Genomic DNA, 27,415 nt, shown 5'->3' on the forward strand with positions numbered 1-27,415 from the left:
AGAGAAAAGAACCATTCTGATAAGACTTATGTTTTTATTATTCTTGTAAAAGAACATTTGTACAACATGGTCAGAATGTAACTGGGTTTCAAAAATGGTTAAAATAAATGAAATTGCACCAGTTCTCTTCTACAGTTACAAACATGCCCTGGGGAGAATTCACCTGACTCTTTGAATGATTCTGATTGTTGTCCTGAAGAAATCTTGCACACAATGCTATATGACACTTTTGGATGTCACTAGCTGCTCTGGTTCCTCACCAACTGAATACATGAATATTATTCTTTATTTTTCTTAATTTCATTTTTTCAGCACCCAAAGCACATATGCACCTCAGAGACAACTAAAAAATGCCTCATGCTTTCCCTGAATAGCTTACTATATAAATTAAGCACAATGTTCTCTGTGGCTGGGACTCTGTCTTCATCTCTATAACGGGCCTGGAACAATTGGGCTATGATCCTGATCAAGGGACTACTGTCATGTAAATGATTAGTGATAATAACACCACCAACAGAAGCATAAGGGATGACAGAAACAGAGGGGTTGAATGGTGATATGGCAAGACAACAGTTAGACCAGCGAACAGCCTGCGATTCTTGTTATGTAAGATATGCAGCTTATTAATGCTTTATATTTCTGGGGGAGGTCTGCAGAGGGGATCTGACTACAAAAAAGGTTGGTTTTGAGGATGGTTTTGAAGGGGTGAGAGGAGCATGAGTATAGAAGGCTGTTCCAGCCTGAGAAAAAGCACAGAAGAAGATGGGAAAGAGATCAGAGGAACACAAAGGTGAAGTGGATTGTCAGAGATTAGGGTATCGGGAGAAGTAGAGGACATTTAGGGATGAAATATTAAGCAAGCAGAGGCAGAGCTGTGGCTCTTCACAATATCAAGTCATCACTGTCCCTGAGAGCAATCTTGCTTCTTTCAGCCCAAGCTCTCCATATTTCGATTAATGCCCTTCAGTGCTCATGGCATGCCCAGCTATCCCAGAATTGGGCTGCATGCATAGTCCTGCTTATCCTGACTTACACTACCTGCTGCTATTCTAGACTGGTGCTCACACAGCTTTGCCAATGGATCTCATTCTTGACTTGCATCTTCCTTCTGTTTCAAACCTGAGTGCCACATAACATGATTTATGACTTAAACCCCACTTTTCAGAAATGATGGCTTAGTGTATCCCACTAGTTTTGCTCTTTCCTCCCCCAAAGGTCTGCTGAACTCTTTTAATTCATCTGGGAAACAGCTAAACAAAAAAATAAATATAGCAAAGTTTATTTTTTTCCCCCCACCAGGTAACCAGAAATAAGGCTCTTCTTTAATCTAGAGATGCCAAGATTTCTAATCCAAAACAGCTCAGTGGCTTTGTAGTATCAAGTTTCCCTCACTACATGGGCATACTAATGGTCTCCTTGTCCTCAATTATACTTAATGCCAGATGCTGCAGAGGAGGATATTCCTTTTTCTCTTTCATGTTATTGTGTGACAAGGTATTTAGCAGAATTTGCAGATTCACTGGAATCTGACAAGGCTGTGCCATGAGTGCTTAGGAACTTGTATAATGCTTCCACTTTGTTTTACTATATCTGTGGTGAGATGTATTTCTTCCTGATCATGACTGGTGATTGGTTTATACTCCGGGCTAGCATGAGTTAAGGTGTGAGGTAGATTTACTGCTAATGGAGTGGCTGAGGATGGTTTGTAGTTTTGGGAGTTTTTATTGGGCCTGAGGGTTATGGTTAGCAAGGGAACCTGGTTTATAATGAGGAATTAGGTCATAGCTAGGAATTAGCATAGATTTGATTCAGAAATTAGCAATGGAGTTAAGATAATGATGTTTTAAGTCATACTGTCTAGGGCTGTGACCTTTTCAGCAATTATCAACAGGGCAGGCTCTAGAAAGCACCTGAATTTGAGACTTCCAAAGGAAATGCAGGGTTCTATAGTAAGTGACAGCAGCAGTTGAACAGATGATGCTTTTCTTTCTGACCATGAAATGAAATAATTTCCCAGGAAATGTCCTTTAAACTGTCACCCACCCCACCAGCAGGCACTGTGCTCTCAGCTAGGCTTACAGACTAGAGGGGCATCCTTCACTGAGTCATCTTCCTCCTCAACAGAAAGAGTTTATGTGCTTTAATCTATACAATATTTTGAAATACCATATAGAAATACCTATAAATCACTCAATTGTATTTTGTGTTATAATTTTTGCTTAATAGTCATTTTAGATATAATCCATTTAATAAAATACAATGTCAAATAAAGCTCCAGTGGCACTTAAGTGTTAGTCCTTGGGCTGTGGCCAAATTCCAATCTGAGAAATTACTTTCTGCCTACCTACATTCTCCTTGCAATTTCAATTGGAGAAATTATTCTTCACTTCCTCTCCTAACAATGATTGTGTAATGTTGTTGTGCAATGCTAAATAGATGCTATGTTCCACTACAAGGATGGGTGCATTTTAATGGGGAGTGAACTGAGAGTATATACATAACATTATTTTACAGGCATGTGTATGTACACATATCCACACACACAGGCGCGTGCATGCATGCGCGCGCCTTGTAACAGGGGGTGCTCTCAGGGCCAGTTTGCCATTGGCCTGCCCATCTGTTTCTGGGTCAACCGCCCACCTCCTCACCTGCCATGCCTTGACGATACATAATTATGGTGTTAATTACGTAGGGGGCTGCCCATTCTTACCCTGATGCCAGGGGGCACTATCTGCGGCTCCATTCCTCCCCTACACCGCAGCCCAAGCCTTGCAGATAGCATCCAGATAACACAGTGCTCTCAGCCTACAGCCGAACCAAGCTTAGCCCTTGTTGTCAGGCCTCAGACACGCACACATTCATACTGCCCTCCTCTCACTAGGGAGTCTCACACTCCACGCCCTCTCACGGGATCTCTTTCACACATCGACAACTTGTACTGCCTTGCTCCCTCTCGGAGCAGGCCCCTTTGGCCATAGGCTTTACCTAGCGCATGCCTTGGGTGGCAGATGTACAGTTTTTTGGGCCTATCCCATGGCCCTCACCTGGGTAGTGGCCAGCTAATTACCCGACCGGGTCCAAACTTGACCTGGCCCCTCCTGGGGCAACTCTATACACACTCACACACACATATTGGGCTCCCAGCCCTTTGGTTTCTCCCTCACTGGGGCTCCTCATTTTTACCCCCTCACTGGGGCTCCTCATCTCTACCCCCTCACTGGGGCCAAGGGGCTTCCCTCCCCGGTGGGGGCTCAGGTGGCCATAGCCATGCCTGGCCCCATCTGGGTCTTATACCTTCTTTGGGCTAAGGTGACCATAGCCATGCTTGGCCCCCTCATATCTACAGTATTGTGGGGGCTAGGGGTTAAGGCACCCCAACCCACCTTTCACCAGGGTGGTAGTGGCCTGGCATTTCCTGGGGGCTCCTGTGCTACCGAGAGCCCCACCAGGCCACCCACTCCCAGCAGGGTGCAGTTTTAGGTCATGCCCAGGATCAGGAGCCTCCAAACCATCCCCTTAAGCTCCTGCCCTTACCTCCAAGAGGTTTTGTACAGCTTTTCAGCCAGGCAATGTTTCTACCTGGCCTGCCAGCAGCGAACTGCTCTGTTTATATAGGCAGCCAAAGTTCTAAAATGGCTGTCACAATCAAGCACCTGCTGGCTGCTTGTCTCAGCCCTTAAAGTGGCAGCCACCAACAGTGCCCTGCCACACACCTATAAAATCATTGTCTCACACCCAGGGCCGACCCTAAGGGGGTGCGGGACCCAGGGCAAATCAGCCAGTGTGGGGCCCCATTAATATCATGCAGGGCCTGTGGGACCTTTGCAAAGGTGGGGTATGGGCTGGGTCTCCCCTGCACCTGGGAGGGTGGTCTCTGCGCTTCTTCTGTGGTGTGGGACAGAGCCACCAGCATCAGGTGGGCCCTGTGGGAGGGGCCATGGCCACTTTGCCTGGCTCCATGGGGCCACTCAAAGTGTGGGGCCCGAGGCAGTCGCCCTGATTCTCTGTACCCTAGGGACAGCCCTGTGCAGACTATCACATATTAGATATCTCAGAGAAAGAGATATAGAGATAACATATGAATTTGTGGTGATGTATAAATGGTTTTATTGGGCAGAAGTTATGTTTGGGATAGGTACTTTGCTTAGAAGTGGCAAAACCACAAATGTAGCCCAAAACACTTCATTTAGCATCATCATCCTGGATACTGTATGTGCCAAATAATTTACAGATAAAATGTTTTAAAGAAACTTTATCAGAAGTATTAATGCAATTTTTCATTGATTATCACCTGAAAAGCCAGTCTTATTATTCAGCCAACTGACAGAGTCAGTTGACTTAACAGCTCATTGTTCTTCATTCCACAGGTATTCATGATCATCCCTCCTTTTTAATGGTCTTGATGTTCCACTAATTAAGCTAACCTTTATTTGGGCAATTTTGCCCTCTGGTATCTGCTCATGGTCTCTCTCTTCCTTTTTCACAGTGTTGGAAACTCTTTAGCTCGTTTCAAAATCATAGATCTACCTATGGAGATCAATCTTCAGCAGCAGCTAGGGTTTCAGGTTTAGTTAAGCAAGAAAAAGAGGGTGAGTCACCCGAAGATTAGGCTCCGTCCTTGTTCTATGCAGCCATACTTTTTGAAAAATCTTTTTTTCTAAATTCTGCCTTTCAAAAAAGTTGTGCGTATTATATTCTGGGATGTGTTGTATTTGAGAAAATACAGTACCTGTCAGTATTCTATTTAACAAATGGGCCCTTTTAAAACATGTGAATCAGTCCTAATTTCTGTGCCCATGTTTGTTATTTTCAAGTATTCACTGATTTGTCTGTGAAAAGATTACACCAGCGACGTTAGCCATGAACCATTCCTTTTGTTTCTGCTTCTTGATTAGATGGTTTAAACTTTATTTTGAAACAAAACTGTGAATAATTGCTAAGGAATATTCTTATTTATACTCAAACACTTTAAGTCATGTGTGAATAGGGGTGTTAGCATGAGTAGTATCCTTGATCCTAACTTTTCTGTAAAGAGAAGCAATTCACATGAAGAGCAGATTGTAAAGGCTACAAACACAGACAACCAAACAGTCTTTAGAATTTGACCAAATGTCTAAGAGCGCTGTTTTTGTGATCATTAACCTGTTCTGTTTAGTACCATGAGCCCAGTAGTGTGGGCCTTAAACACCCAAAAGAACCTAACACATCTCTTCCTCCCCACCCAAATTCCCCTCCCAGCGAGTTCAGGTATGACTGTGAATTACATGAAAGGCTTTCATTGCAGTGTCTGCAGGGCTGGACACAGGCATGGGCGAACGAGGTGGCCTCCCCCGGCGGCCTCCCCCGGCCTGGACAGAAAGGGGGTCTGAAAATAGTGAAAATAAAGATTATTATTATCATTATCTCTGGTGAAGGGATGCCCGATACTAAAAGTTCTCCCGGGGCCACCAGGAGTCTCTAGATATGGTGCTGTCTGCTTTATTAAGTTCGGCTAGAAACAAATGTCTTACCCATTGGAAGGGAGACTGGTGTCTGTCTTGTCCCTTTTGAAGCCTGATTGATTGTGAGGTATCAGACCTTACAGTTCTGAGTAGTAGCCTGTAAGCTTTTTAGGCCCATATTCTTAAGGTGCTTTTAGGTGCCAGAATATTTCATTTAGGCACCACTGACATTTTCAGAGCTTCTCTTCAGATACCATGTGATTGTGTAGGCTCCTGAGTTTCTGTGGGTTGACATTTGCAAAGCACCCTAAGTGCTGATGTCACTCGACAACTAATGAGCATAGCTGAAGCCAAAACTTCTGAGGCTCTGAGCACAACAAACACATTAGGTAGTCCCTTTCTTCTCAGCAGGGCCCATAGGTATGCTCAGAACATACCTAACATTGTTACCTGCCAGCCTTTGCATTAGGAGTGTTGGAGGCAGACCGTACCCAACTGGAGGGGCTGCAAAACATCCGCACAAGACAGGGGAACAGGGAAACATAAGGTAAACATGAGAAAGAGATTGAGTGTGAGCAGGATGCAGAGGGAGGGAGGGTTTCAGATGTGGCATTAGCTTTCTGAATGGCTGTCCTCCCATTTTGGCCACCCAAAATGAAGGAGAAGGACCCAGTCATTCTGGAGGGCTGGCAGCTCTCCCTGGGCATGTACCTAGGCATGTGCTGCCTTGGGGTGCCACTGAAGGACCACTTTCAAGGGTGCCTTTTGGTGTTGTCCTTCGGTGGGGCCAGAGGGTCCTTCTGTTGTCTCCTTGTAATGGTTCCTTTGAATTTAATGTTATGCTTGTTGGGAGGAGGACAAGGAGTTATACGTTTTGGGGCATAGCTGCAGACCTGTAGGAGAGGGGGCTGCAGGCTTGGGAGGGACATTGGGAGAGAGGGAAGGGATCGCCCCTGAGTATGAAGGAGTGGAGTGGGAGTGTGCGGGCCTGTGTGGTGAGGGGTGTGGGAAGAAGTTGGGACTGCTAGGACTGACTGGAGAATTTACTTTTATGAATGCAAGGCAGAAAGTGGAACTGGGGAGATAGGGTGCAGTTTTCAAGTTTTGGGGAGCCTACTCTTGTTTCTTACCTGTGGCCTGTTCCTTATTTATTGCAAGTTGCCCTGAGCATTTCTAGTTAGGGTGGGATATATTATTATAAATAATAATAATAATGCCAGGAGTGTATTTATAATCACAGAGTCCTGGTCCCCCACACCTACTAGACAGGGTGTATTAGAGGGACTGTAAATAAAGTTGGGACAGTTTCTGGGGAGGAGGTCAATGACAAACCATGGTATGACTGCATGTGTCTCTGGCCCCCTCTACAAATGCAGGTAAAGGTGTGATGGGATCTACTGTGTGATTCACGCAATCGTGCCTCCTGCCATGCCACACATGCATGGCAGGAGGTTTGATTGTGGGATTAAGCTTTAGATCCCATCATGCCTTATCACTGGTCCAGTGGGAACCCCATCCCAGGCTCCCCCAGCACCAGCAAGAAGCAAGCTCCTGCGGCTCAGAGCCCTCTCAGCTGAGGGGGTCTCAGCTGCAGGATGCCCCATGCACCCCTGGGTCTGGGGGATCACAGCAGCTGCAGTCTTCCAGGCTTGGGGGTGTGTGAAATCCCTGAGCCCTGGGGATGAAGGCAGCCATGATTTCTAGGGCTCAGGGGTCCGTGAAATCCCCAAGACCTGGGGATTGAGGCAGCTGTGATCCCTAGGTCTCAGGGTTTTCATGACCCCCACAAACCTTAAGGATCACAGCTCTCTCAATCCCTAGAGCTTAGGGGTTTCATGTACCCTGGTGTCCTAGGAATCATGACAGCCATGATCCCCAGAGCCCGGGGGTTTCAGATTGGCATGATGCACCCCTGTGGCTGGGAGTCCTGTCAGCTGCCAGGGCTCCTTGGCTGCAGGCGAGACCCTGCTATGCATGCAAATTAGAGCTCTATAGCAACCAGCTATAAACTTAGTACACATTTTCAAGGTCTATTTTTATAGCTCATTGGAGCTTTTTATCATGTGATAGCTACTTTGTATGTGTAGCTGGTCTTAAGTAACTGCGCAATTAATCAGTCAATTGTGCAATACCTGTAACATGTAGAGGGGGCCTCTGTCTCCTTCACACCACAAGGAGAAGGTCTATGGCTGAGGATCATGAGCAGAGGATGGTACCTGTCTCTGGCCTGTCAGTCAGGTAGCCCCCTTCCTCTCCCCACCCTTCTCCTCAGCACTCGCCACCTGGTTAACTCAGGCAAATAGCAGTCTTCTGAAAATCCCTTTCCTAGGCACCTATCTTCATGCATCAGTTGGGAAGGCTGGGCATTTAGCCCAGGGCTGAATATTTCACCAGATGGCAGGTTGCTTATGGCTTAAACCACGGCTGTCAAACTCATCCGACCCCAGGGGTGGATCTGGGTGTGGGGGTTAATGCATTTGTCTCTCTGACCCCACTGTCGACACCCCCCACCTCCCCCCCGTGGGGCTTCATACCCTAGGTTTTGGCATTGGCCTTCATCCCCACTTGCTATGCCCCTGAATTTCTGACCCCTCTAGGAGCTTTGTGAACCAGATGACGGCTTTGTGGGCAGGATCCAGTTCATGGACCAACTGTTTGAAACCCTTGGGTTAGTTGTTACAACACTTAGTGGAGTGAAACCTCAGGACCTTAGGGATCTGGGTATGAGTTCCTTTTTGCCTGGCTCATTCAGATGAAAGTTAGTGATTGCCCTAGTTCAGGGATTGTCAACCAGGGGTATGCGTACCCCCAGGGGTACTTAGAAAGGACATAGTGGGTATGCATGGGTGGGTGGGCAGGGATGGATCACGCCTTGGGACATGGTGGCAGCCTCTCCCCTGGTGCTTTCCCATACTTCTTACCTGGGGGAGGGGGAAAGAGAGGGGCACACCAGGCGCCGCCAGCCCCACACAGCATACCGTGGCGCCTCCCCATTCCCTACCTCAGCTCGCTGTCTGTGCCCACTCCCAGGAGCAGTGTGGGGGCGGGGGGCTGAGGGCAGTGGTGCGCTTCTGCCAGGTGCAGATGCACTGCCCGGCTGCCTGGGGGGAGGGAGGGCAGGGCTTGCACACAGGAACTGCCACTGTCCCATGCTGCTGGTGCTGCCATGCCCTGCGCTGCTTTCCTGTGACCAGTGACACGTGTGACTCCGTGGGCTGCTAATGCACCTCGCACCTTGCGCACCGCCTGTCAGCGGCCCGCAGAGCCACACATGCAACTGGCCATGGCAAAGCGGCGTGGCAGCAGTGGCATGTGGGGGTGGCGGCTGTCGTGTGCTAGTCCCGCTCCCCCCCCGGCCAGCTGGAAGGCATGCATGTGTCCCACAGGGGTGCACCACTGCCCTCACCCCCCCTGGCCCTGCTCCTGGGAGCAGGCACAGAGACACACTTCCCCACCCCTTGATCTGCACCCCCAGCCCTCCCCCCACAAACACTTACCTGCTGGGGGTGTGTGTGTGTGTGTGTGTGTGTGCGCGCATCTCCACATGTCTGTCTGTGTGTGTGTGCGTATGTCTGTGTCTGTGTCCATGTCTGTGTGTGTGTGTGTGTGTGTGTGAGTGTGTGTCCCCTGCCTGCCTGGTGTCTTGGGGCAGTGGGGTGCAGAGTCCAGCCTGTAGCAGCAGCTGGCTCTGCCCTGCACAGAGATCGGGGGGGGGGGGGGGGGGGGGGCGCCGCCACCCCACGCACGCCCTCCCTCCTTCATCATGGGGGCCTTTATGTGCCCCCTCCCCCTTAAAACCAAGAAAAAATATAAAGGGGACATGAGCTGAAACTTTGAGGCAGAAGGGGTACACTTGTTAAAAAAGGTTGAAAAACCCTGCCCTAGTTGAATGGAACTATATAAGAGGTGCCCCCATCTCCCATTCTGACAAAACAAGTTTGTTGTTGGGTGTGAATGCAGAACAGCTATCACATTTGTCAGCATAGCTCCTGCATTGCTAGTGTCCAATTCAGTACTTTGTAAAGCTGTTCGATATATACATAGTGTAAAACAGGGCCCCTGTAAAACCAGATTCTGTTCTGTGAGCATCACAAATAGCTATTGCCTAATCAAGTGTATTATCCAATGTGAGAATAAACAGAGAGATCACAGGAGACATATCTGAAAGAGAGCAAATATAACATTAAAGTGAGAGAGCGAGAATGAGAGAGTGGAAAGTGTATTAAAGTTAATAAAGTGTCGCAGTAGTGGGGACCGTATTTCACTGTGAAGGAATCTAATGTGACTCGTAATTGGAGGATAACAGTCCTGCTGCAGTGGAGTTCACTGTTCGTTTTGCCAAACTCTCAAAATCTCTTGGTTCTCCCTGTGAGCTTGTTCTCAGAAAGGGAATCGAGAAGAAAGGCTGGAATCGATTGAAATTTCATCCCCACAGTCCTTTCAGTCTGTAAGTAGATTTGGTTCCTTCTGTGAATATTTATTATCTATTTATTTATCTGATGGTATTAATGCAGTATATACACTCCTTGTCTGGCCTGGAAATAAGAGACCGTGAACTGAACTTAAACTTTCTTCTAAGCATTATCAGGAGAAAACAGTTCTAAACAGTACAAGTAGAAAACTAGTCGTGAGTTGACCACACAAGCAACAATGTTCTACAATAAGGTATTGACTCCATGCCGGGCAACAGAACATAAAGCTGAATTGTTTTCAACCTTCTCCAAGGTCCTGTCAGTCTCATTACTGCTGTTATGGATATACTGTCTGTGCACCTGGAGAGGGAAGGAGGTTTGATAGAAGTATGTTAAGTAATGACCAGTACAGGGATATCCAGTTGGTTACTCCTATTTTATCTTCTCTACAACACAAGTACAAGATGATGACAGCTGGTGTCGTTTAAAGGAAATTCTGGTGTAGCTATCATTTAAGTCACTGTTGCAGAATGGATTATTAAGATGAATAGCTTCATGAGATCCATCCATTTAATGAACAGCCTTCCATAATTTGAAATGCATGAAGCTCCTTTCAGAGAGTGAAATGGTCTCTTGAGCTGGGTATGGGCCTGGGAAGCAGGAGTGCTTGAGTTCTAATTCCAGCAAGCCTTTGTTTCCTTGGTGGTTGTAGGCTAGTCATAGATTAAGCACAGTGTTCTGGTTTCCAGATCTGTAAAGTGACGATAATAATACCTCAAAGAGGTATTATGAAGATTAATTAGTTAAAGTTTTTAAAGGGCTTTGAAAATGAAAGGCACGATATAAATGTTAAGTCTTATTAAAGCAAGACTGAATAAACTATCAACTGTCCTGCAGGGAGCCATCTGACACAGCCAGGGGTTGAACTGATGACCTAATAGGTCTTTCCTATTTCTAACTGTTATGTTTAAAAAAAGAAGTTGACATTTTCAGGTTGTGGCTCACAGGAAGATCTGCAGTTACACCACCTGGCAATAAACATTTATAAGGGACAATGGATTTTATGCTTCAGGCTAAAGATGGCCCCTAAATGGGTTTAGGAGGAAGAGTCTCCCATGTGCTATATAGCAATGCATAATTGGCCATCTGCACTATGAGCCATGCTGATGAATTGTGTCTCCACTCCCACAAAGTGGCTTAGGTGTAGTTACTGTGGTCATACTCACATGCCCTGCCTCTGCCAGTGTGACTTGACTTACATCTGTGGGGAAGGGGGGACCGCAGACTGAGTTGAGAGGGGAGTTCTGCCTCCAAGAGCTTTTCAGTCAGTCTTTGGCCTCTCAACTTAATACTGCCCAAAGGGAATACTGGTGGTAAGTGTGTGACAATAGCTTTTGTGCTGGAGACATACACACAGATACAGGGCTGACAGCACCACCTTGTTTTACAAAGGCAGCTGAATAGCCATGAGAGGACAATAATTTCCTGTTACTGTTGGCTTGACTCTAAGGTAAAACCAGGCCTTAGTGATGACAAGTTGTGTATTCTTTGCTGAATCCCTTTAACTCTCCAGTTTCTTTCTTCTCTCTTCCTACCTCTCTCTTCCTCTGAACAAACAAAGGTTGCTCCTGGATGTTTTCATCCAAAGCCCGCTGAAATTAATGGAGAGACTCTTGTTGATTTTTTGTTGAGTTTGGACTAGGCCTCGGTGCTGGACACCAGCATGGACCAAAAGTCTGACTAGAAGTGGGGCTTTTGCACCCCATGGATCAATGATCTGCCTTGAAGGCTGATTGCTGAATGGATTTGTTAGTTAATCACTTTCTCTTTCCTTCTCTCTCCTTTTTTTTTTTAGGGAGTGTAAGAGCTGAAGATGAGGCCCAGGGCAGAGTGCTATTCTCCACAGTTTTGGCTGGTGTTGGCAGTCCTAGCAACAACGGGTGGTGGGGCCCGTGCCCAGAAGAGCCACCCCAGCATTGGTGTTGCTGTCATTCTCGTGGGTACCTCAGACGAAGTGGCCATCAAGGATGCCCACGAGAAAGATGACTTCCATCACCTCTCAGTGGTGCCCCGGGTCGAACTGGTGGCCATGAATGAGACAGACCCCAAGAGCATCATCACTCGCATCTGTGACCTCATGTCAGACCGGAAGATTCAAGGTGTGGTGTTTGCTGATGACACAGACCAGGAAGCCATTGCCCAGATCCTGGACTTCATTTCTGCCCAGACCCTCACACCCATCCTGGGCATCCATGGAGGCTCCTCCATGATCATGGCAGACAAGGTAGAAATGAGCTTTCTTCCATGATGAATCTGAATGGTTAAGCTTCATATACTGAGAAATAACCTATCAGGTGGCCAAGTGGTTATGGGGCTGGAGAGATTTGCTTCAAGAAAAAATTAAAAGAACCAAATATATGTAGAATGGTTGCATTACAGCTAAGAGGAGCATACTATTTGTGCAGAATTATCTGAAGTATACAAAGACCAAGGAGAGAAGAGCTGTGGAAAGGGATCCACTGTGGAAGGGGATTTCAGTACTTTTTTTTCTTTGTAAAGTATAAAGAACCCTTTAGAGTTGTGATTTTTTTTTTTAAGATTTCCCCCCCGCCCTTTTATTTTACCTTTGACATTTCAGGGTTTAGCTGGGAGGGGTCCCGGTCCTCTGGGAGGTCTCAGGGATGGTTACTGTGACCTCTCACATCTTAATTGAAAGAGGGTGAGGAGCGAAGGTTTAATAAAGCAATGCTCTTTCCAAAGCATTAATTACTTATTGGAGTTAAATAGGTATTAACAAGCAAACAAAACCCCAGGACAGACCAGTCTGACTAATGATCCTTTCTCATTTCCATTTAGCATATCTTTCATTTTGTTTTGTTATTCTAATTTCACTAGTTTCTCAGTCAACAAACTGCATTTCAGCAAAGATAAGACTTGAGTTTCTACTGCAGAAAGCAAACAGCTCCCCCCTCTAACCTTCCCTCCATTTGGCCAGATTCCCTGTGAACACAGTAAAGGGGTGGGAGTGCAGCCAGTTCTGGCCTGCTGATATTTCCCCTAGTTTAGGAGAGCTGTCATCTGGCATAGAGTCAACATAGCTGGACCCAGCACTGACTCTCATGTGGCACAGGTGTAGAGGAAGTGGTAGGCATGGGATGAGTTGCAGCATATTCCAGCAATCTCCATGTGGCATAGGTTTAGTCACTTGAGGCCACTGCTAGTCAGAATAAGCTGCAATAGGCCCTTGGCTGCTCTATCCTAGAGGGGAGTTAGGGTATAGTAGCCCTGTTCTTCTGCACCAAGTGCTTCTCCCTGCAAAAAAGCCTATAGGCCAATAGCTTTTGACAAACCCCACGCTTTCTCTCTTTGCAGATTAACTTTAAGGTATCTGAGAGTTATAACGAGACACAATTGGATGTAATTGTATGAGGGAAAATGTAAGCTGGCCATTAAGGAAAGTTTCCTTAGAATGATTTCCGTTAGTCTGAGAAATTTGAACTAATTGATTGTGAATAATTGTCTTGTGAATAATTAATCCATATTTTGCATAGTTAGGAATAAATTAATGACAAATACTTTTTTTCCCCTCATTATTTGAGCAGCTTTATAGTTGGACAAATAACATTCAGCAAGTAATTTATTCGTTTTTTTAATCAGTCTTTGAATGAAAATAATAAATTATTCAAAAACACTTTTTTTCTTGCCAACTGATCAGCTCTGTATACCATGGCCCCACCCAGCCCTTTCCATCTGAGAGGAGCATCTGTCAACAGCTCTGGGCTTGATTCGCTATGGCCTTGCACTTCGGTCAGTCAGCAAAACTAGGGAAAAACAGATATAGAACATGCCTGGAATGGAACGGTAGCATTTTACACTGGCTGTACACAGGTGCAGATGACAACACTGGATACAATGCACTGGAAAATTGGGTCCCATGGTTTTAAATTTGGTGGTCCATATTTTGATTGTGAACAATATCAGTGACGTTGGTGGGTTTAAAGCACATTTATACTTGTAGTGGAATTTGGCTCATTGAGTTTTCATATATATATATATATATATATATATATATATATAATACCTGCTCATGGATTTTCCCCTGGGAGGGCAGCATGTGGTCCTAATGTTCTATGTTGCCCATTGATTTCTACAGGAAATATTGGGAGTGGGCAGGACACTCTGGGGAGATGAAGACTGGGGTCTCTTTTCTCTGCAAAATTCCTTTTTACCACATTCCCCTTTTGCACATTTGCAAGCAGTTTAAATGAAAAGTTTGCAGTTTTATAAAAAATCTAGAAGATTCTTTTAAAAAAAAAACATAACTCAAAATGGTTGACTTCATAAGTGGGTAATCCTTAATGGATAAGAGTTACTTGGTAAATTGAATAGTATATAAGTGTGTGTGTAAATATAGGGAGGGAGAGAAAGAGAGCTGTTCAGATATACACACAGTATTATATTTCATTAAAAATAATGAAGTTATACTACTAAGTGCTTAATGATCCATTTCCACACAGCTGAATGATAATGTCTGATCTCGATTGTTTTTTAGTCAGATTACTCTAAATGAGTTGTTTACGGCATGATCCTGCAAGGCACTCTGTACTTCCTGTGAGGTGCTGAATGTCCTTAACTTCCACAGAAATCAGTTGTGGCAGACTATGCAGCCTTTCAGAGGTCCAGACCCTTATTTTCAACTCCATAACGGTGCACCTATTTTATGCACGCCTGTAGTAAACCACAGATCAAAATCTGTGAAACTGCATAAAGTAAACTGTGCAGTTTCTTAGTGTTTTTTTAAACCATTAAAAAAAAAAAAAGGTTCAGACCATGTTCTCTTGCAAAAGATGCATATGAAATTCTGATTTACTGCCACTGGAATTTCATGGCTTTAGCTCAGCAAATTTAAGTCCAAGTACAAACAATTTATTTTGATGCAACATTAAGTTGGACAGTGTGGAACCCAAAAGGTAGGAGATTAAAAAATAAATCCAACAAGATTCCAACTTAAAAGTTGATCTACCACATTGTGCATATTATGTGTGACAGGTTAGGTTATTAAATCTGCAGCACTTACTTCCCTTAAGGGTCAGATAATGAATGCTGCATTACACAAATAGATGCATAACTGAATTTTCAGGACCTCAACTGTTTGGACTAGAATCACCCTTAGACACCTAAGTCCATTTAGATGCCCAATAGGTGGAATAGAATCTGGTCCTGAGTGTAACGTGGCAGAATTAATTATGCTGTTGGACTTCTATTTTTGCATTATTTTGACTGGCTTTTGTTCAAATTCACATCCTTAGTATTATATTAATTTTGTTTTTATATGTATAATAACGATTTTTACTGGATCTTTTTGGAATTATAACTATTTGTGTGGTGGGTGTATGCATATATGTATATATAGTCTTTTGCATACATTTTTATTCTTTCTTTTCTTAGTGCTAATGCATCCATTTCCACCTCTTTAATATGTGCATTACATCTATAATTTAGCACTGGAGAAAATGGCTAAGTAATCTCTTTGGATATTGAGCCCAGTATTTATCTTTGGGAACAAGTACAGCTCAGGCATCACCAGTACAAGCTTCTTACCAGTACAATGTACCTGAAACTTTCTGTGGAGAGACCACCCTAAGCAGTAAGAAACTTGCTGAATTCTCACTGCCAATTCAATCATAAGAGTTGATAATCATAATGCTGATAATGCTGATAATGCTGCTGATAATTGGCATAATTCATTATGATTGAATTATGCCAATTCAATCATAATACTGATAATCATAATGCATAATCATAATGATGATAATCATAAGAGACTGCAATCCTTGCAGTCTCTTATGATTATCAGCATTATGGTTCCAGTTATTGCTCGCTGTAAATGTTTTAATACAGACCTCAGTCACCTAGGAAATGGACTTAGACCACAGAATCCTTTTGGAAAGATCATGAATCAGAAGGAGATAATTTTCAGTTACTACTGATCTGTTAACTTGGAATAGGTGATATGGAGGTGATAATCCACCATATCCAACCTCTTGTACCATGGATCAAAAAACTTGTGTTTGTGGAACTCCTTAATCTTTTCACTTTGTTCACAATTTTTACCCAAACCTCACTTATTCTTGTTTTGTTTTTGTTTTATATGAACTGTTTTTTTTTTCACTCCACCTAACAACGTTCTCTAATCGTGTGCTGGGGATGGAGTTTATCTTTTCTCTCTGTTTGGGTTTTAAGTAGAAATTCTGTCCTGCTGTAGCATGGAAGGAGCTGATTGACAGGGATGAGTTGCAGCAGAAAGTAAACCATCAAGGTTGCAAACCATGTTTCATTCTGATAAGCAACTAAAACGGTATCTTGTACTGGCAGACCTAAGACAGGAAATCTAGGAGGAACTTTTCCTCATGAAATTTTTACTATTTCCCACTATCACTTTTGGCCAGAACTTAGAAGCAAAGAGACCTTCATGGAAATGAAAAATATAACAAAATAAAGGAAAAGAGAATGAATTGTTCATTCTGGTTTGGGCCAATTACAATTTTATCAGATATGGCTCAGTTACATTCCAAAAAAACAAACCACTTGGCCAACTGGTGTCTTTAATTATTAAATATAATTTATTTTTGATAGGTGGGAAAGCAACCCGGTTAATGGTGGAAGGGGAAAGAAGAGGAGCAGAAAATGCCCTGGGGACTGTTGTAGTACTGCCAACAAATCTCATTTCTGAACAGATGTGCTCACTGGTATGTCATCCCAGGTCCTGCACATCGCTCTTGCCAGTGCTCACTTTGAGTAGCCTTACAATAATGCAGTTGTGCACATGCCATGCAAGGGAAAATACTGGGTAAAGTTACAGGGACTGTATAATTAAAACTCAACGGCTTTTTTTTTCAGGAGCCCTCTATCCAGTACATGTGCTGAAACCAAGAGAAAACACAGAAACAGTATGGTTAAATAAGGACCTGTGGTTAGTGTAATTAAGAAAATCTTTAACTTTCAAGCTTTCAGAATTAGCTAGCTAGGGCTGTGTGGAGAATGGAAATCCTGTTTCATGGAGCATTTTTAGATTTCAGAATTTGTTTTCATTCTAATTAGAAATGAAACCTGAACATTTCAAAATTGCCTGTGAAAGAAGTTTTGGAAGAATGCTCAGTTTGCTTGACTCAAAGCACTCATGCCTTCCTAAAGAAATTGTGGAATCTCAATCCCTGGAAATTGTCAACATCAGGTTAGATAGAACCTCAGCTGGGATGGTTTAGTCAGGCATGATCCTGCCCAGTGCAGGGGGCTGGACTAGATGCCCTCATGAGATCCCTTCCAGCCCTACTTTCCTATGAACCTAGTTCACTTAGACAAAAGTGAACACTTTGTTTTGATTTCCATTTTATTTTACATGACATTTTATTATTATACCTAAAAATACAATCGCACAGAATTTTGAAATACAGAACTTTGAAACAAAAAGCCTAGAAAAAGGGAATAAAAATATTTTGTTCTGAAAATGTAAAAACAGGATATTTCAATATTATTGGCTATTCCTCACTTTCCCCCTTCCAAAACAAAAATTCAGTAAAACATACTTGATTTTGGGAGTCATTTAATTCTTGCTGGAACTGCATTCCCTGATAGAAAGAGTTTCATCAAAACTTTCCTAACCTGTTCTACTAAATAACAAGACAAAAAACTTTAAAACATATATTTTAAAATGGTAGTTCCTTTTTAATTTTTTAATCTTTTAAATTTAGGTGTGATCCAAATCTTTTACTTAAAATACTTTTGCTTTATTTTGTCCCTAAATCATAGCTCTGTCTAGCTGATAAATAATGAACCCAGTATTTACTTATGATTATGATAACAACTCTTCCCATCAGAGATGGGAAAGGCTCAATTCTGGCCAGTGACACCTCTGAGTGCAAGGAGAATCCAGGTAGTGCCACAAAGCTCATCTCTCCATAATGAAGCTGTCCTAGCCTACATCACATCACAATAAAAAAATGCAGAGTTGGTATCCTTCCCTTGGTCATTTATAGCTATTTATAACCTGCTCTGTCCAAGACCATGGAATTAGTTTTCCAAGACAACTGTGATTTTGTTGTACTCTATTCCGGCACTGTTTCTTCAGATGACATAAAATTCTAAACCTTCCCTCATAGCTTGAATTGTAGCCCTCAAAATCTATCTTGAGGTCAGAAGAACTTTAGTTAACCTCTCTAGACTTTATTTTAAATCCCATTGCTGCTAGGTTCCAGCTGGAAGAAGAAATATTGAAATAAGTGTGTGGGAAGTGTGTTTGGTTTCATAGACAGTTCCAACCTGTTTGGGATCAGCTGTGGTATTCTCATGGGAAAAGCTGCTTTTCCCTGCTTTTTATCCCCAGTTTGCAGACGGGTGGTATTTGGATAAACCTCCACACCCCTGAGGGCTTATCTAAATAAAACCTAGGGACCTTTTGAGATCTGACCCATCATTATTTTTAATGGTTATTATAACAACTTTTTTTTTTAAATACAAAAGAATTAAATCAATTTGTGACATCCCCAGTCAGATGAGAAGATTAGTTTCTCCATTCTGAAGACAGCAGACCTTTCATACAACCCCAAACAGTTTCTTGTCTCACAAAATCTAAATTAATTACACTCAAATTTGTCCCTGCCCAAACTGGCCTCAAAATGAAATTGAAAACCTGGAGTGTGAAATTGACTGATACCGCTGCCTTAGATCCTTATGTCATTCATCAGTAACCACAGGACAGAGAGAAACAATTCTTTCCAGGGAATCTCTTACTCTGCCTTTTATTTTGCTTCATTAAGCAGGTTTGGCAGGAATGGATTATGAAGGAATTAAGGGAGTTAAAATCACACGGCCTGGAAAAAATAGAGGACACAGGAAGAGATAATATTGTAGTCTTTAATGTTTTTCAGGCCCTAGAGAGATTGATGCATGAGAAGAGATTACAAGATAGATAGGTAGACATACAGAGAGATAGATACTCTGTGTGTGTCTATATATATAATGCATATATGTATACAATATATATATTGTTGCTTGGCTAAAAAGTTACTAAGGGAGGCTGTAGTCAAGATCTGTGGATAGTGGGTGGGTATATACTGAAGAGAGGAAAACTTATAGCTGTTTAAGTAGGAGCAATGGGGTGAAATTGAGCAAAAGGAGCATTGAAACTGGAGATCAAGGAAAATGTCCACAGAAAGCTCTATTAGACTGTGGAGGAATCTTCTCTGGGAAGTGGTAGAAGCCACATCGCTTAAGTTATTTCAAACTTAGAGTGGACTAAGCCTTTGAAAATGAGCAGTAGGGATCAAGCCTTCCTTAGCCAGGCTGGGTATGGAGGGAATATGGACAAACTTAGAAAGAAGAATAGGCCAGCAAGGCAGAGAATATATGAAGAGGGAGAAGTAGGCAAAGGAGTTCTTTTTTCTGAACCTTGGATGATTGAAAAGTTTTATTAAAATAAAACCTGTGAGGCAATTAAAAAAATGCCAACAAACTGTCATGATTCTTTCCTCTCTGCTGTGGTCATAGCTCCTGGCCACGTATCTACGATGTTCCTCATGCTAATTATAAACAGAAGTTTCAGGAAAAGCAGACTGGGAAAAAAAATTAAGGGAATGGAGTTAGACGGAGAATGTAAAAACAGGAGAGAAAAGGAAGGTATATGAAACCTGGCAGATTATCTGTGGGAGGCATTGTGGCCAGCAGATACAGCAAAAGTCTGGAAGTCCAAAAGCCACTGTTCCATTGGCAACTCTTAACATACTCAACATACTGGCAGTATGACTTGGGGAAGTAAGTCAACCTCTCTCAGCTGCAGTTTCTTCATCTACAAAATGGAGATAATGATATTTCTGGAAAGTGCTTTGAAGTCTATTAAATGCAAAGATGTAGCTCATTGTTGGGTACCGATTAATTAATTATTCTAATTGAAGTAAATATGATGCTTTTATAAAAATGTCTAAACTTCAGGAGAAGAAGCTGAAGAGTGGGTATCTGAGTAACTCTGGTGTGTAGGAAATATTATAAGGCTGATTGCACTGCCTGTTATTAAGGTTGCCTAGTTATTCCCATTCTAAGATCCTAATTTTAATTGCCTATAACTAATAACACACCAGGCTGAAATTTCTGTCTGCCTTGGTAGAAAATTTTTATATTTTGGAAAATTTCAGCTAAATGATTCAGCTTATTCCCAGAATAAAACTGGAGAAAATATTTGTAATTTATTTTTCATGTTAAAAAATGTCGGTGACTTTCTTAGTCAAATCTAGCTTCTCTGCATGCTTTGGAAGAAGGATTTGAGATTTGAGCAAGGGTGTACTGAGTATCAGAGACATGATTTTGTCATGCCTGTGTAAATTTGCCAAACTTTGACCAAGTGAAAAGCTTTCATAAACACCATTAGCCTTGCTCTGTAAAGGTTCTTACATTTCTTACAGGATTTTGTCTGAACTGGGTATGATCCAGCTGGGGCTCTGTAGGAATTCCCTAGCAATTTTATCTCTAGGCTGCTGTTGACTGCACAGGACTGGGTAGAGGACTGAAAGCAGGGAATCTGTCCTTTCAAGCTTTCAGTGAGGTCCGTGTAGGACTCAGACAGCAAGATAGAAGACACTGCCTGATTCAGATGCTGAGATGGCAAGAGCCAAACCTGGAAGAGCAGGGGATCAGGAGAAGGAATTGATTGGGAAAAGGTTCCTGGACGTGGCAGAACCTGGGATGGAAAGCTAGTGTGGGGAAGTGGACTGGGACTGGGACTTGGGACATGGAAAAACTGTTGACTGGGCAAGGAAGCTGGGGCTGTTGGAGGCTAGGATTGCGAACTGGTCATGGAGATGGCAACTTGCTGAGCAAGGAGCTGGGGACTGGAGCTGGGGACTGAGGGGTGACTGTGACTGACTCAGCAAAATGATTAGGACTGAGAGCCAGGGGCTCTGTGGTTGGCTGGGCATGGAGGCTGGCAACTGGGAAGGGAAGAGAGAAGCTAATAGCTGTGAGAAAGACTGAAATTAAATGAGGAACTTAGTGGGACACTAGGACTGCCTGGGCAGTGGAAATGGAACTGAGAACCATTCAGGTAGGGGAAAAGAGTTAGGAAGGGAAGAGACGAATCACATGGAGAGCTGGTGGGAGTGCAGGGAGAGGACCTGGGACAAGGAGCCAGTGGGGAGACATTGAGATGAGACAAAGGAGTCAAGGGAGAAAAATTAGGACAGGGAGCTAATGGGAAAGGGAAACATGGCTTGAGGAGCAGTAGCGCAATGAAAGGTGGAGTGACCAAGGAACCAGGTCTGAGGTGCAACCTGGGAAGGTTGCAAAAATACCAGCAACTGCTCTGCTGGCCTGGTCACTGTCAGCTGCAGCCTCATGTACTGCTGCCACCCAGGGAGTTCCAGTGTCCAATTACGACCTTGGAAGACAGGCAGATCAGATGAAGACTTGAGAAGGGGAAACTGGGACTGGCTAAGGAACAAAGAACTGGAGGTGTAGACGAAACTGGAAAGGTCAGAAAAGGACATGAGGCAGCAAGAGGGAGACTAAGGCTGGGGCAGAGAGTTCAGAGGGGTGAAACCACTCCTTGCTGGGCAGGATGACCAGGACTGGGGTAAGAAGCCTGAGAAATGGAGACTGGAACTGGTTATGGGAGGAGACTGGGACTGGACCTATTTGAATTAAAAAGACCGCGGGCCTAGCCCACTAAAAATCGGGGGCCGCCACTGTTTGGGTGGCCAGAGCCTTTAAAAATCCAACAGATTACGGGGGACAAATCATAAGAAAACAGGGTGTACACATGAGACGTCATAGGGCCAAAACAAGTGCTGTCTGGGGAGACTGGGACTAGAACAAGAACAGGGATGGGAAAGAGACAGGACTGGAACAAGGCCAGGTTGGAAGGGAAAAAGCAATCTGGGTTAAGAGTTTATAACTCACTAGAGCACATTCCTCTCCAGATCATGGAATGGAACCCAAGATTCCCGACTGTTTCCATTCCTCCAGTGTGAGCAAATATCTGTTGGACCCACTGCAAATTTCTCATTCCCCTTTCATGCTGGACTACATAGGGAATACTGCTGCTTTCAATTACTCCATTAGTTCAAGTGTCAGAGGCAATCTAAGGGGTCTAACCTTGCTGCTGACCCCTTTGGTATCAATAAGGTGCTACAAGATGAAATTTCTGATGGTTTAGGATACTTAAAACCCAGGCTTCTCACAGGTGATCAGTTATTGTGTGCACTCACTGTCTGGGTGCCCAGCTCAAGCCTCTGGAGTGTGCTTTGCAAAAGTGCTGAGCGCTCACAATTGCAACTGGACTCGGTGAGAGCCGTGCTTTGAACATGTTGAATGTGACCTAATCATAAGTACTATGAAAAGCTGGGTTGTAGGAAGCTCACATTGGGTCTGCAATTAAGGCAGCCTTTGACCTGAATCTAGGGATGGGCAATTATTTTGGCTAGAGGGCCACTTAACGAGTTTTGGCAAGCTGTTGAGGGCTGCTGTAGCAAGAGCTCATCCTGGGAGTGGCCGCGATACCCCCTTGTGGCCGCTTAGCCCTTGCCAACTTATGACTCTCCTTGGGCAAGCTCCCCTTGACTCAACTGCCATGCCTTGATGTTATTATCTGTGGAGATTGCCCCAGGGCTTCCCAAGATGGGTCTCTCTCATGACCACAGGTGTCCGTGCTCATTGCCTTAAGGCAATACCCACTCCCATTCCTCACAGATGACATCCTGACACTTGTCCTTTCTGAGCTATGGGCTCCCAGCCCCAGTTCTCGCCCCTCCTGGGCTACAGGCTCCTTGGCCCTCTCCACCTCTGGCAGTGGCCCCTGATCTTCAGTCTCCCTAGACCAGGGGTTGGCAAAATGTGGCCTGGGGGCTGGATGCAGCCCGCCAGGCCACTCTGTCCGGCCCGCGGGGCCCTTAAAAAATTTAGAAAATTAATATTTATCTGCCCTGGGCTCCTGTCATGTGGCCCACGATGGCTTGCCAAAACTCAGTAAGTGGCCTTCTGCCCAAAATAATTGCCCACCCCTGCCCTAGACCTTGGTCCTGCTCCTAGGCCAGTTGAGATCTCCATTCTCCCCAGTCCCAGCAGTCTCTGGCAGCGATCCCTGATCTTCAGTCTACCCTAGCTCCACTACTAGGCCAGTTGAGATCTTTGGGCTCTCTTGGCCTTGCTGATGCTTGTCTCTCTTGGTGCTCCAGATGTCTGGGCTCCCTGGCCCTATTGAAACATGCCCCTCTCTGGGCTTTGGCCCCCTGGCCCCACAGGCTGCACTCTGGGCCCTCCAGCCCCAGGCTCTGCCCCTCTGTGGGCTACAGGCTCACCCACCCCTGTTCCCAAGTCTATCTCTTCCAAGGCCTGCCTCTCCAGGCTGTGGGCTCAACTGATCCTGTTCTCAGGTCTGCCTGTTTCCAATCTCCATGCTGCTTACTCCAGCTCAGTTGTTCTACTAGGAGTCCTGCTGCCAGTAGCTTCTCTCTCTTGGGCTCCCAGGGCTACAGTCCTTGACCAGCTCAGGCTTTGGGCTTATATGCCTCAAGCTCAGCCCCCTTCCAGTCAGAAGACTCTGTAATTGGCTGACACACCTGCAGGCTGCTTTCTGAGCAACCTCTTCTCTTAAAGTGACAGATGCACCAAGAGCCCTGTCACAGTTGCACACACAAAATAAAATGCGAAAGATATCACTTTAACAAATTAGAGATAAAAAAAAATCATATGGTAAAAATCAAACATCTACTATAAAATATTGAATTTTATTTCAAAAAATAATTTTTGTTCTGATTTTTTGAGTAGCGTAGGTAGAGGATCAGAATAAATCCTGAGCATAATAGCTTAGATTAAAGTCTTAATCTTGTATATTGACAATTAGGTTAAAGAAAAACAAACTCGCTCAATGGGAAGAATGAAGCCTCTGATGTGCCTCTCTGTGAGTACCCTCGGCATTGCCACAGGCTCCCAAGCCACAGGCAGGGGAGGGACTGCCAGCCAAGCCCAAGCAGGGGCACCGGTGCCTGAGCATGGCTCACTCAGGGCCTGTTGTGTGGAGCCAGAAGGGTGGGCAGGCAGGTAGGTAGGGCAGTTTCTGCCCAGCGTACCCTTCAGCACCAGCAGAGGCTGGTGCCAGAGCCACCACCCGTGCCACCCTCCTGTGAGCCAGATAGAATCAATAGGTGGGCTGGCTATGGCTTGCGAGCTACATTTTACCCACCCCTGCCTTAATCTCTCTGTGCCTCTGTTCTCCCTCTGAACAAAAGGACCAGCCTCACCACTCCCCTCACATAGGTGCTATGAAAATAATTTCATTCATCTTTAATGAAGCTGTCAGATACTGTCTTTTTTAGATTCTTATATGGAGTCCCTTGCTACGGTACGTGAATGTCATGCTGCCTCTAATGTGTTTATCTTCAGAACACCGCTGTGACAGAATATTGCTATTTTCTTCATTTTTAAAGGGATAAACCTTGGTACAGAGAGGCTAAGTGACCTGACAAGGCCAAACAAAAAGCCCATGGAAGAGAAAAGAACTGAACCCGATCTGCAGAAAAAGACCTGGGTGTTATAGTGGACAAGTAGCTGAATATAAGCCAACAGTGTGCCCTTATTGTAAAGAAGGCAAACAACATACTAGGCTGCATTAGTAGGTGTTGCCAGTAGACTGAGGGAAGTAATTCTTCTCTCTGTTCAGCACTGGTGAGGCCACATTTGGAGTATTGCATCCAGTTTTGGGGACCCCACTACAGAAAGAATGTGGACAAATTGGAGAGAGTCCAGCAGAGGGCAATGAAAATGGTGAAGGTGCTGGGGCACATGACTTTTGAGGAGAGGCTGAGGGAACTGTGCTTATTTTGTCTGGAGAAGAGGAGATCGAAGGGGTATTTAATAGCAGTCTTCAATTATTTGAAGGGTGGTTCCAAAAAGGATGGAGCTATACTGTTCTCAGTGGTGGCAGATGACAGGACAAGGAGCAATGGTTTCAAGTTACAGCAAGGGAAGTTTAGGTTAGATATTAGGAAAAATTTTCTTACTAGGAGGAGGGTAGTAAAACACTGGAACAGGTTACCCAGAGAGGTGGTGGAATCTCCATCCTTGGAGGTTTTTAAGACCTGTCTAGACAGAGCCTTGGCTGGCATGATCTAGTTGGGGATGGTTCTGCTTTGAGCAGGGGTTTGGACTAGATGACCTCCTGATGTCCCTTCCAACCTTAATTTTCTGAATCTATGATCTCCCATATCCCAGTTACATGCTATAAGCAACAGGCCAGCCTTTTTCCTGAGTTAAGGGCACTGTAGAAATGTCCAGAAGGTAGTGAATAATTCTGTCTTCTGAGCAGGGTATGTGATCACTAAAGCCCTGAGGAAAAAATCAAATATCGAATAGCTATTCATTAAGGGAGTCCCCGCCCCATCTGCCATCGGGAGAGGCAGAAGTCCCATAGAAGAAAGAGTGATTGGTTTATCAAAAGGAACATCATAATGCACAAGCACAAGGGTGTGGGTGTGTGCAGGGGGTGAATTAGGATTGTACAAGCATTGTGGCATTTCCTGACCTTTTAGTGCTTTAGTCCTAACCTTAGTAATGTGTCATAGAACTCTAGGCATGAGACAGGATGTGTGGAGGAGAGAAGATGATGTATTAAAAGGTTAATAATAATATAACAAAGTTTACAGAGTTTTATGAATTCACAAGGATACATTCAGTTAGCCAAACTTGTTAATGATCAGTTTCGCATATCTACCAAACAGACCTTTTCAACAGACTGGGAGATCTGTCTGTTAATAAGTTTTTATTCCCACCCATGCTTTTCAGAAGGGACCAGTGATTTGTGCCTGACAGTTTTGGGGTAGAGCCTGGGATACTGTAAAGAGGATTCAGGTGTGGTGAGAGCTAAGGACTGGCCCTCTGATCATCAGGTTGCTTGAAGGGGATTCAAGCTGGGGTCCAAGAAATCAAGGGACTGCAGATAAATGCCCTCTGTTGTTCATGTTGGCAGTTCTTATTAGGTGTCCATGGAGCTGATTCAGCCATGCCCTCCTGCAGCCACTTATCCTCTTTTTTACTAGTTTTAGGATGGGATACTGGAAGAAGAGAGAATTGCAGCGACAAGCAGGTGAGACTCATCCAGCCCCCACACATTGCTGATTGCCAGCTCCCTGGCATCTGGCCAGTAGAATCGCTGCTGAGCTTCTGTGCTGGAGGGAACTGACAAAAATAGCACTGAGGCTCTGAGATGGAGCTGTTGGCCCCTCCAGGTGTGTGTGTGTGTGTGTATTATTACTCTCAGTTCAGTTTTCTGTCATGCCCCCTGTGTGTGTTTATTTTGGTGCTTGCTCACTGTGTAGCTAGATCCCCTGCCTTGCTTCCTAGCTCACAGGCGTGTGGTGGTGACAAAGAAATTAGGGTTAGAGAACTATGTAACATTAACTTTGTAGACAGTGGGGCAGAATTACTGCTAACTATTACGAGGTGGCCATTGTGTGCATTCAAATATTGTTCCTTGACCACTTTTGGCTTCCGTTCTGTTCTCTTCTCTGTCTCCCTTTCTCTCCCTCTCTCTCTTTCTGCCTGCCATTCTACCTTTTCTCTTAATTAATTATTGTTTGCATTTTGCTTCCACAAAGGGAAAGTGCTGTATAAATGTTAAGTGCTGTTATTATTATTATTTCTTCTCTTTTTCCTTTGTATCCTATTCCATGTATTCACTCTCCATTGTGGCTGGCAAAGAGAATGTGTGGGCCTAAATTATTTATAAGTGCATGAGAGTAATTACAGAAATGATTTAATTACTTGGTTAATACAGTTCTGCACATCACAAGCCTGGCAGGCTGGTGATCCTTTCATTGTAGACTCAGGTGTGCATTGTGCACCATGTCAGTGACAAATAGGTAAAGGAGATGGAGAAGCTTGGGGAGAAGTTTCAAGCAGCTGAGCCCATTCTTGATTTATTTTCCTGCATTTAAATGGCCCAACCCAACTATCTGGTGAAAGAGCTGTGTAAAATGTTGATGCCCAACCTCAATTCTACACAAACCATGGCTTGGAAGTTTAATTTATTCACTAACAATCACTCTATGTATATGGAAATTACAAACCTGAGATGAACTTGTTGATTTAAGTTCTACTTATACTTAATGCCTATAAATAAGACTTAAATGGTACAGAGATCTTTCACAAAGCTGGGTTAAATGCAGAGCAGATCCATCCTTGCAATTGGCTGCCTTTACTGCTCACTAACTTGTGGGTTCTCAAGTAATGGCATGCTTGGAGTATTTTAATAGATTAATAGATTCTTAGATGTTTGGGCTGGAAGGGACCTTAGCAGATCATCAAGTACAACCCCCTGCCCGGGGCAGGAAAGAGCGCTGGGGTCAGACAACCCCAGCCAAGTGCATGTCTAGCCTCCTCTTAGAAGACCCCCAAGGTAGGGGAGAGCACCACCTCCCTCAGAAACCCATTCCAAATTCTGGCAACCCTTACCATAAAGAAGTTCTTCCTGATATCTAACTTCAATCTGCTCTCCATTAATTTATGGCCATTGTTCCTAGT

General features: G+C 44.2%; 1 protein-coding gene across 1 annotated transcript in view; it reads left to right on the forward strand.

Annotated features, from left to right (window-relative positions):
- Positions 1-11,726: 11,726 nt before the first annotated feature.
- The window catches only part of GRIN2B (glutamate ionotropic receptor NMDA type subunit 2B), a 252,762-nt gene continuing 237,073 nt past the window's right edge, over positions 11,727-27,415 (forward strand). The window contains exon 1 of the mRNA XM_025204807.1: positions 11,727-12,137. Coding sequence (XP_025060592.1) covers positions 11,727-12,137 — 411 coding nt within the window. The remainder of the gene's footprint in view (positions 12,138-27,415) is intronic.

The sequence above is a fragment of the Alligator sinensis genome, unplaced genomic scaffold (assembly GCF_000455745.1).
Source record: "Alligator sinensis unplaced genomic scaffold, ASM45574v1 scaffold166_1, whole genome shotgun sequence".
In the NCBI taxonomy this organism is placed as follows: domain Eukaryota; kingdom Metazoa; phylum Chordata; order Crocodylia; family Alligatoridae; genus Alligator; species Alligator sinensis.